General features: G+C 33.9%; 1 protein-coding gene across 1 annotated transcript; it reads left to right on the top strand.

Annotated features, from left to right (window-relative positions):
* Window positions 1-5,918: 5,918 nt before the first annotated feature.
* Window positions 5,919-8,271, top strand: LOC146995946 (uncharacterized). Its single transcript, XM_085822381.1, has one exon. The coding sequence runs from the start codon at window positions 6,044-6,046 to the stop codon at window positions 7,148-7,150; it is 1,107 nt and encodes a 368-aa protein (XP_085678507.1). The 5' UTR covers window positions 5,919-6,043; the 3' UTR covers window positions 7,151-8,271.
* Window positions 8,272-11,406: the final 3,135 nt, after the last annotated feature.

The following is an 11,406-nucleotide window of genomic DNA, read 5'->3' on the forward strand; positions in this document are numbered from 1 at the left end:
TTAAATGTAATTTATATAACTTAACCCCCAAATTATCTTTCTTGATTATCTTTTAATAAACTTGAATGATGAACTAGATTATTTGCTTTCATTAGAAAAGTTTTTATGTTTATTAGATTATTAGAAAAGTTTTGGTTTAAACAGAATGCGAAAACGTAGATTTTAACAGTATGTTTATATTATGTATAGTTAACGCTTTTATAAAGAATGATAAATAATTTAAGTGCGTTTTACAAGCATTTGTAATTGCTCCTCATCATTTGTATAGTCTTTTTAGTGCTAGCTGTCGTGTTAAAATTTGTCAATGTCCTTTTCATCGCTCAGTTTTTCTTTATGAAATCAAGAGGCTCTTATGTTCAAAATATTACTCTAATAAATTTCCCTAAACCCCATTGAAATCATAAAATTATAATCTGCAGCTTTGCACTGTATATATTTTTAGCTATATTCCAATTTTGATATCAATGCTCAGTTTTAAGAACATTTATAATCTTTTTCATATTGTTTGTTGTCACTAATTTAATTTCGATTTTCTTATCTACCAAAATGTACTCTTTTTGTCAATTTTTTTTCTTAAAACTTTAGATCCATACAATCTATTTGGTAGTCATTGTATTTTTAATTTCCTTTGAGTGTTTTCATGAGCTAGCTGAAGTTCAGCTGAAGGCTTTGCGTAGGCTTACTGAGCCTGTGATTTCACCTTTCTACGATACGCAGATACTCGTATGTGTAAAAGCATTCATTCAGCTGATATCGCATACAGCTTTTTTATCGCACTGAAATAATCCAAAATAGAGGCTGAAAATAAGTTCACGAACTTTAGTTCCTTTGGTGATAAAAGTGCTCAGAACATTACTTAAGAAGTAGGTACTTAGCAGCTAAGAGGAACTGAAATGGATAGATCGTGAAAATTATTTGGTACGACATCGAATGTCAAGAGAAATACTCTGAATTAGCCCTTCTATAATACTCTTTGTTCTATAGCTTTTATTGTAATTTCACATTTCCAAGGGAACATTTTTTTACTCTAGCATTGACTAAATCAACGAATTATCTTAATTTTTGCTGAGTAATTTTATCTTCTTAATCATAATTTATCGACAAGTTGTTGAGGATTCCTTGGAACATTTTTAGGGAATCTGGCTCATATTCCCGTCACACATTGCAGAAACCCCAAGAAATTCTACCCAGCCAGCTCGTTCTCCTGGAAGCGATCACCAGTTTATAAAACAGAATTTTTTTTCTTAATATGTATTTTCTTAATATGTATAATATAAAGTACATATAACAGTTTAATTGCCTTTGTTATAAATACGTTATATCAATAGAAAACGAAAAAGCTGAAAAAATGATTCTGAAGTTTAACTTTATTGCATTCAGATTAGATCTAACTGAATACATATACGCATTTTTTATGAGCATACATATATAGCTATATGTAACATCGAAATCGCATTTCTTTCCCATTTTCTTTTTTAATCTTTTATTTACTATTTTGCTTGTGTGTAATACACTGCTCGACATTGAAAATGCAACACCAAGAAGGAGTGGTCAGAAAGTGATGAAATTTGGAAAAAAGACAGAGACAGCAAGCAGCCATAAGTGATCTTTATTTCAAAATGATAGTCAGAATACAGAGCGAGAACGGCGTCGGCTCAATAGGTTAGATCACCACTGTAGGGGCTTCTGACCTAAGGTTATACCTATCAAAATAATGCCCATACAGCGGAAACAGAATTCCATTACGCAAGCCAGGGAACGCAGCGAGCAATCCGGGGACATTTATTTAAAAAAATCTTAAAGTGTTACCGAGTCACAATTTTTGTATACATAAACGTCTTTGCACTTTCATGCTGCAATGTGCTTTCAGAAGAGACTGAACATAATTGCATAAAGTAATGTAGGACCGCCGCGGACAGCGATGCACGAAGAAACACGTCTAGGCATACAGTCAATAAGAGGAATGGTGTTCTGAGGGATGGCTCTCCATTCCCTTTCAACTATTTACCACAGTTCGTCTTCTGACCGAGGCAGGGTCAGAGTCTGCAAACGGCGTCCAATCACATCCCACACATGTTCGATTGGTGACAGGTCAGGAGAGTACGGTGGCCAGGGAAGCATCTGTATACCTTACACAGCATGTTGGCTGATGCGAGCACTGTGTGGTCGGGCATTATTCTGCTGAAAAATTGCATTAGGCAGACCCTGAAGGTAAGGGATTGCCACCGGCCGCAGTATATTATCCAAGTATCATTGGGCCGTCATAGTGCCCTGAATACGAACTAGAGGTGACCTGTAATCGTAGGCAATAGCGCCCCAAACCATTATGCCACGTTGTCGAGCGGTGGGGCGTTTCACAGTTACTGCCGGATGAGATCTGTCTCCACGTCGACGCCACACACGTATGCGGCGACTGTCATTGGATAAACAGAAGCGTGACTCATCTAAGAACACGACGTTTCGCCATTCTGTCATCCACATCCGCTCCAGTCCGGCACCATTCTAAACATGAAGATTCTAAACATGAATAATGAAAGTAGATTTAGAAGATTCGGCCAGATATTGATGGAAAACTCTAAATAATCTTTCAACAGAAGCGTGACATATACGGAAGAAAAATATAGTACTATTTTCAAGAGATGTTCATCCATACAAATTTAAAAGAACGCAGAAATGATAATCAAAACATGGTCGATTAATTCATACAGTGTATTTTATTTTCACACTTTGTTATGCACCTGTCAAACCTCCTCAGAATAACAGTTTCAAGAAAGACAAAACATATTAATACATAAATAGAAATAGTTTGATGCATCTGAAAAGTTTCCTACAGAATAATGAACTTAAAAATAAACAAAGTGAAAATACTCTCAGTTTTCTAACAAACACATATATGAAATCAATGTACTGTATCTGCTTTTGGATGCAGTATGCACTTAAAGTTTTGAACAATAAAAAATAAATAACAGTGACATAGTGACAATGTTAGTATCCTTTCCAGAAACTGAAAGCCAAGATTTACAAAAACAATACTGTACAATTTCGGAAGTATTTTTTAAAATATTATTTAAAAGATGGTATTGAAATATATGATGAAATATGTGGTTCTAAAGGTGCCTGCAACAACATGTAACTTAAAAAGCTCAAAACCATTATTAACTAATCTAATTGTTTAATATTTTCTAATTTATCGCACTGTTTAAAATATTTTAACTTGATTTTCGTTTTAGGGGTATTTTGCTGCTATGCAACCAACCACGCTTTTTGGTACTAGCGTGGCGGGGCATCACCTGTGATGCAGTATGCGTGTGTTTTTGCCATCTAATACGCTATTCTTATGATTAATAATTATTTCAATAAAAAAGCCGCAAAAATACCTGGCATGTGCATAATGGAAAAGTAAAGAGTTTTGTTTAAAATTTTTTGTTGATGCTGGAATCGGAGAATGATAGCTTCAAAACCAAGCTTAATAATAAAAATTGCCGTATAGTTATGACTTGTCACAAAAAAATCGCCATATGTGTTGAATCAAATATTTTAAAGAAGTCCCATAAAAGTTAACAGATTTGTTTTTCAATTATAATTTCCTTGCTTCATCTACCATTAATCTCTTGTAATATATTTTAAAAAAATGAGAGAGACACTTAAAATCTTCTCAAAAGTGCCATTTTATTTATTCACAGGCCGGTTCCGAAACCTGAAGCATTGATCTTGCGTATATTTCATGACTAGCTTTAGTATATAAATTCGATTTAATATCGATTGGATTTAGTTTCGTCAGCTGTATTTGCTCCGTGAAAATTTGGGCTAAATAGCTAAATAGAAGCACGTTATTTAATATATTAATTTCTTCATAATCCATTTTCTTTCATTTTCACATTGCTTCTTCATTTTATTTTTAACATAAAGGAAGTTTGTGATTTTTTTTTACTTCTTTATTGAATGTTTTTTTGATGCTTAATTCAGCTTTTGAATCTCAATGCAAAAGTATTCGGTTTACAATGTTACATAGTTTAGAAAATGACGCATAAAGATAATAACAGCAGAAAAAGAGAGATATTCGACTTCTCTAAGATGAAACCTTGATCCAGAATGATTTAAATATAATTTAGTTTTATCTCTATTTGCTGCTATAAGTTTTGGCCAAGTTTGAAATCATCATTTATTAAAGTCTTGTATAAGTGTCCTGCGTCATTAGTTTTATATGAGAATTATATGACTGCAATTAATTTTGAAATGACGCAGTTCAGAACGATTTATTTTAAGTAATTACAATTTTATGTTAAAAAGATTAAATTGCAAATGCTAATAGGTATGTGTGCAAAATTTCGAGAAGAAACAGTAGAAGTGGTCAAGCATTAATTTCAACATTTACAGCAGCAACCAGATAGAGAAACCAGTATAATTAAAACTACGTTAAGTTACTAAACTCTTAATTAATTTTAAAAGTTTCTTCTATTAAAAAATTATTCCTCTAATTTTTAAAACTATGTAATTATCTAGTTGTTTCTTTTGGGAAATCTAATTGCAGCTCTTCTTATCTAGCTTCTTTTGTCGTTAAATTTGCCTACGCCTCGCATTAGGTAACTGACTGAAAATATTTGGAACACTGAAATGTATAAAACTGATACATCAAGTAATATGGAAAATTTCATGCCTGTTAGGATTTTCTGAAAGTTATTAGCAATAATAAAGCCGGAGATGTTTTATTTTTTTTTTAAGTTGTAATTTTGCTTTTATTATTCAGTTATCATTAACATATCTGAATTTATTTTTCTCTCCCATAGATCTTCAAATCTAAAGCCAGTGGACACACTGCAGGTTAATGAGGACAGCAGAAATAATCTTCAATCAGTTGATGATATTGTAGTTCAAAGTGTAAGTTCTAAATCTGAATCACATCAGGATCAAATAACGGAGGAAATTTTACCACCTTTGCTCACTGAATTTCATGAAGAACGTAAAAGTCAGGACTTGCCATCAGGCCGCTTTATCTGTAATATAGCTCTTGTCATAAATCAAGCCAGAAAGGTAGAAGAGCACACATATAGTTGCAAATTTGGTGGGAAATATGTATTCTCGAGCGTTAAATATACTGGACTTGCTGCATCATTTAAATATGTTTGCAGCAGTCTGTTGTGCCCAGACGTAGCTATTATTGAATCTGACACAGAACCAAATGCGCTGAATAACTTAGCTGTTTTAGGGGCTTTAACAACGGGCTGTGGGTTTTCTCAAGAAGAAGAAAAATTTAGTATTATGAATATCAAATATATGTCGCAGTACATGTTTTCCTCTTGCGAGAAAATCACCGGTAAAATCATTGAAGCTTATGCGAAGGACTCAATGTATAGTGCTGTGGCAGAAGAAAAAGAAAAGGCAGAGGAACGTGGAGACAAAGATAATGATAATTTTTATTGTATAACGGCTATAACCGACGGTGGATGGTGCAAGAGAAGTTATGGGCACGGATATAATGCTTCAGCAGGAATATCAGTTATTATAGGTATGGCCACTCAAAAAATATTATTTATCGGTGTTAGAAATAAAGTGTGTCTTATCTGTAATTCAATCGAACAGGGAAAAATAAAAGCAAAAGAGCACTTTTGTTGGAAGAACTGGAACGGTCCTTCGACTGGAATGGAAAGTGATACGATAGTAGAAGGCTTGCAGTACTTAGAGGAAGTACATAATATTCGATGTACTCGTTTAGTGGGTGATGGTGATGCCAATACCATGATGAAAGTGAGAGAGAAAGTATCATATGGAGGCCGCGTTTTAAAGGTCGAATGCGCAAATCATGCTGTACGAAGATACGGACGAGCACTCGAGAAACTGCTACGTAGCAGCATCAGGTTTTCAGGGGCAAATGGCATTAAAGCCGGAAAAATTCTCAAGAGCCGTATGTCAAGATTAATACGAGGTGCAAGGGCAGCTATAAAAAATCATGCAATTTCGAACCATAAGGAACCAACTCAAGAGATAGTAGACGCATTAGTACAGGAGTTACAAAATTCACCAAACCACGTCTTCGGAAAACACGATGCTTGTGGGTGACCCTGATGAATCTGTTTTTGAGACAATGGAGTCTTCGGGTATGCTGCAAGCAATAGAAGTAGAAATTGGACGTGTTTTAGTAGCATGTTCTAACACACTAATCTGGAATGCAACAAATAACCCTGCAGAAAATTTTATGAGCCAGTTGTGCAAGACTTCGGGAGGCAAAAGAATCGATTTTGCAAAAGCAGGAAGCATAAATAGAAGAGCAAACATAGCTCTTATGGCCTTTCAAAGTCCTGCACAACAATGGCAGAGTCGTATTTATAAGGCAGTATCGAGCAGAAGTCCTCAAACGCCTTTACACAGATTTTTAAATTCCCGAAAAAAACGACATTTTGAAAGAATGAAAAGGCGCAGATTATTTGATCTTGAAAAAAAGAAAAGAGTTCAGAGGAGACTTTTTCACCTTAAAAGTGGAGGAGATAATCAATATGGTATTTCTGCTGAGAAACCAGACATATCTACAGAAGCACTAAATATTCTTAAAAAGAACTACATGTCGTCTATTCAAGTTCTGCGTAAAGACGAATTAGAATTAGGAACTAGAGGGCAAATCCTATCAGAAAAGTGGAGACAGGAAAGATCCAAAAGAATATCTTCTTCTTATTTCAAAGAAATTGTAACCAGACGACATACAACGCGAACTGCCAACCTAGTGAAAAGAATTGTGTATGAAAACACGACAGCATGCGAGGCAATGCAATATGGTTTAGCTAATGAAGCTAAAGTTCTGGCGCAATATGAACATGACAAACAATTATATGTTCATAGATGCGGATTATTTATAGATCCCGCAAACCCTTTCCTGTGCACTTCCCCTGATGGTCTTATTGGAGACATCGGATTAGTGGAGGTAAAATGCCCGTACTCAGCTAGAGATTCCACTAATCTTAAGGAATTCTTTAAACAGAACAAACAGCAGGGATTAAAATGGAATGCAAATGGTTCATTTTACCTTCCAGATACTCACAAATATTACTTTCAAATTCAAGATCAGTTGAATATTACTAACCGAAGTTGGTGCGATCTTTTTTATTGGTGCCAAGGAGACACATTAACTGTTAGAATAGAGAAAAACGAGAAATTTTGAAAAAATATTCTTCCCAAACTCAATTCATTTTTCTTTGACTGTGTGTTACCCGAAATTTTAGATCCCCGGGCTACAAGGAATATGACACTTAGGGAACCATATTATATAATAGAAAAAGTAAATAGTAAAAAAGGACTGAAATCGAGAAAGCTAAATACAGAAAAAACTGAAACTAAACTCAAACATAAGAAGACTAAGAACAGAAGAGTTGTCTCTACAGATGCATCTGAAAGTCAAACCAATACATCCCAATCTAAACGAATTAGAAAACCCAAAATTATATTTGATTTATAAAAAAAATTAGAAATTAAAAAAAAAATAATGCTGTGAAAATACTTCAACTAAGCTCTCATGCTGGGAATGAACGATTTTTGTTCTCTGAAACTGTTTTTTCCGCTTTAGTCGCAGACAGCATCTAGACATTAGTGTATATATGTATATTTATATAGAATATATATATATATATATATATATATTAGTGTATATATTATATATGTATATTTTGCATTTATATGTGTATATATGTTTATTTTTATGTATTTATAGTTTCAATTTCAGAGATACCAAAGGATGCTCTTTCTTTCGCTGTACGTATTTACTGTGGAAAAAGGCCATTGTAAAATTTCAGTTTTAAATTTATTCATTAAAACTACTGCAAAAAAATTCTCTTTTACATTAGCATATCTCTTTACAAATAATTTTACAAAGAAAAGATATGCAAAGAAATTAACTCGATTTCTATGATTGATACCTTGGTGTAACTTTTTCCAAAAAACATAGAATTTATATTCCTATCAATAAATTATGAATTATTTCTCTGTGTAATCTGATTAACATGTTAATACCAGAATTTCCCTACCCGTACGTCAATTTTTAGTAGAATGTTCATATTTTAACGAACTTCGAGTGTTTCAAAGGCTGTAACTTGTCTCTTGACCGTGAAAACGGGAACGAGGCCAGCATGAATTTGTTTCACTACCTGAAAGGAGATAGGTCTTTTTCGCATAATTTGATTTTATTTTGATGTTTCATCTTATATTTTAATGCCTTGTGTTTTAATATATCTCATATTTTATGATTTTAGTTCCGTTTACATCTAATATCATTACCTCAGAACAAGAATATAAAATCTGAAAACTCCTATTTGATGAAATATTGTACTGTCACCACGGAATCAGATCCTGCTAAGCGAGTCAAATAGCAAAGCAAGTCAAAAATTTATTTCAAAATTTTACTGAGTCAAAAAATTAGCAAAAAAAAAACAGAATAACATCTTGTAAATGTATGAAAAGTATAAATCTGTCTCTGCTATTTTCAGTTTTTAATTACAGAACAGATGGATAATTTAATACAGCTCAATAAATATTGATATATATTTTTGTATTTCTTTGGGTAGTTAAAATGAAAAAAGAGAGTTTACAATAGAAAGATACTATATATAACGACTGAATATTTAATTACTGAAAATAGCTGATTGGTTTGGTTTGGTTTTATTTAATTATGGTACTGCACTCAAGGGAAATCTGCCTCAGGGAAGGGATGCCTGCGTGGAAGACTTTCTAAGGGAAACTGGCTCTTATACACGTTACACTTGAGCAAAACCACGAAAACGCCCATGCAGCCAAGAGATGCCCATGCAGCCCATGCACCCTTTCAAGAGATTTGAACCTCAGATCAAACCACCAGTGTTCAGCGCTAGTGGGCCAATAGTCGATTGATTGAGGGAAAATCGATAAAATTTGTTAAGAGAAAAACTGGGAATAAATTATATGTGGAAGTTTATTTTCAAACTGCCTAAAGATGAAAAGGTTAAAATTCTGAGATAAAACAAATTTAAGGCAGAATTTATACATAAATCCGCAAAAATTGCGTCGAACTGAAATAATAACAGTATACTTATAGCATTTCGAATTCTTTGACATAATGTACTATTTTTCCCATGTAATGATGTGGTATTTTCCGATATTAGCTTCTCTCTCTTAGAAGGTGCTCAGCAATGCTATTCCTGCATTGAGAAAATAGCCCTTATGTGGTTTGCTTTGTTCAGTAAAAAAAAAAAAAAATTTCAATTTTTTTCCTTTTGACACAGGAAGTTTGAAGTTTTTGATTTGACACAGGATTAAAAATCAACTGCTGTTTAGGAAAAATGTTACTTTCGAAAGTGCTCCCTTTCGAAATGCCGTATGGTTTTTAGCCATCAGTTTTATTAGTATTAAAAAATTACATTCTAATAATTTCATTGAGCAGAATATTTTGCATGGTACTTACGAACTATTAGAAAAGAATAAGAAATTTGTGAAACAGACGATATCATACTTTACTCTCTTTTTTGCTAGTTTTCAGGTTAGGTTACACACATAAGGAAAAACACACGCAAGAGTTATCTGTCTACTTGGAGTGTGTGGGATTATGGCAAAGCCTTCAGGACTATCTGCTTTAAGAGGAGGGATGCTTTCGTGGAGGATTTTCTAAGGGAAACTGGCTCATATACACGTTACCCCCACATGGGGAAAACCGCAAAACCCCATGCAGCCAGCCCGTTCTCGGGATTCGAACCTCGGACCGAACTACCAGTGTTCAGCGACTTTAAAGCTCGGCCCGCTGGTGAGCCCTGCTTAGTAGGAGAGATGTCCATGTGGAGGACTTTCTAAAGGAAAATGGCTCGGAATTCTGCACTGGCTGCACGGAAGATAAAAATATTCTTAATTCATTTTTTAAAGATGATTTAAATTTGTTTCACGAGTTAAATGGTCACTGAATTTAATAAAAACTAGTTTTCAATCATCAAACTAGCTTTAATCAAACATCATCAGATGTTTATGGGTGTATGTGATTATGGCAAAGCCTTGAGGGCTATCTGCCTAAGGGATGGTATGCTTTCGTGGAGGGCATTTTAAGGGAAACTGGATCGTGTACACGTTACACACCGGGGAAAACCACGAAAACATTCATGCAGTTAGCACGTTAGCGAGATTCAAACATCGGACTGTACTACCAATGTTCAGCGATTTTACTGCTCATTCGCTGATGGGTTCATCAAATGTTTAATTTTGCATTTAAGAAATAGTTCTGTATTATCAGCATAGTGTTCTGTAATAGGTAGTTTTGAAATCAAATATAATAATAATGATATTTTAAAAGGATGGAGTTAAAATTTTTCTCCAGAAATAAAGGAAGATTTTTTAAATTTATTTTCCTCTGTCATTTTTACATTCTTTAATGTCATTTGATTATACCGAGAGGAGTGAGAAGTTCAAAGGCTGCCCAGGCAAACAAACTCAGAACCAGCCCCGGGCGATGAATGTTCTAGTTATGTCATTGCTCAGATATGACATATATATCATCTTCAATCTCTGATTTTTCATTTAAATTGAATAAATTTACAGAATAGAATATAGATTTTCTAAGACAATCTTCTACAATTCCAAAAGATTTCGTTTTCTATGAAGACGATAGCCTAAAAAGAAATGATATTCAATACCAATGTTTCATGTATATTTTTAGAAAGACTGGTCATTTTCAGAAATGGTTTTTTTAAAGTAATAAACAAAAACAAAAGGTTTAGTAACAAAAAGTTTGAGTAATACGATTCAGCTACATTTTTATTTTACCTCTCTTACTACTTTTAATTTGGTAAAATTTTATAATATTCGATGCTTAATTAACAAATCAAAATTCCTAAATAAGACAAAAATTAGAATATTACCAGTACAACACATTTGCTTTCTAAAGGGACCTCCTCCCCCCCCCCAAAAAAAAAGAAAAAAAAAAAGCTTTGATAATTAATAATTGTTATCCTGGAGTTTTTAATCCTATGGAAAAGCGAAGTATTGCAAATGAAAGTTATTAAATTTACAGAAGGCAATGAAGAGCAGAAGGTATTAATTAATTCATTATAGCGCTTAACATTACACAAGTAGTAATATTTTCTGTGACTATCCCCGAAATTATTTTCTTTCTACTTTGAAAAAAGCCTATAGACCGGTATTCGTAGGTTCAAGTTCCGCTATTTTTGCTGGAATATCACACTATTTGTGCGACGTTGTCCAGCCAAAGAACATCCATACATATTCTTTGGCCCAGCTCAGTTGATGTAGTGCCCTGGGGCGCATGACTAATAGTGTTTTCTGGAAGTGGTTCTCCAAGGAGAGAGGCAATGATGGGTACTGTCTGTCTATGGTAAGAACAGCTCTCGCCAGTTTGTCTGCAGCTGCCTGTTGCCGTAGAAACGAGCCCTAACCCATTTTTCGTAGGGG

The sequence above is a fragment of the Stegodyphus dumicola genome, chromosome 8 (assembly GCF_044657685.1).
Source record: "Stegodyphus dumicola isolate Sdum_Otavi_A_Nest chromosome 8, ASM4465768v1".
NCBI classification, from domain to species: domain Eukaryota; kingdom Metazoa; phylum Arthropoda; class Arachnida; order Araneae; family Eresidae; genus Stegodyphus; species Stegodyphus dumicola.

What these genes read in the sequence shown, in the direction of transcription:
- LOC146995946 (XM_085822381.1), top strand. Translation starts at nt 6,044, where the DNA reads ATGCTTGTGGGTGACCCTGATGAATCTGTTTTTGAGACAATGGAGTCT.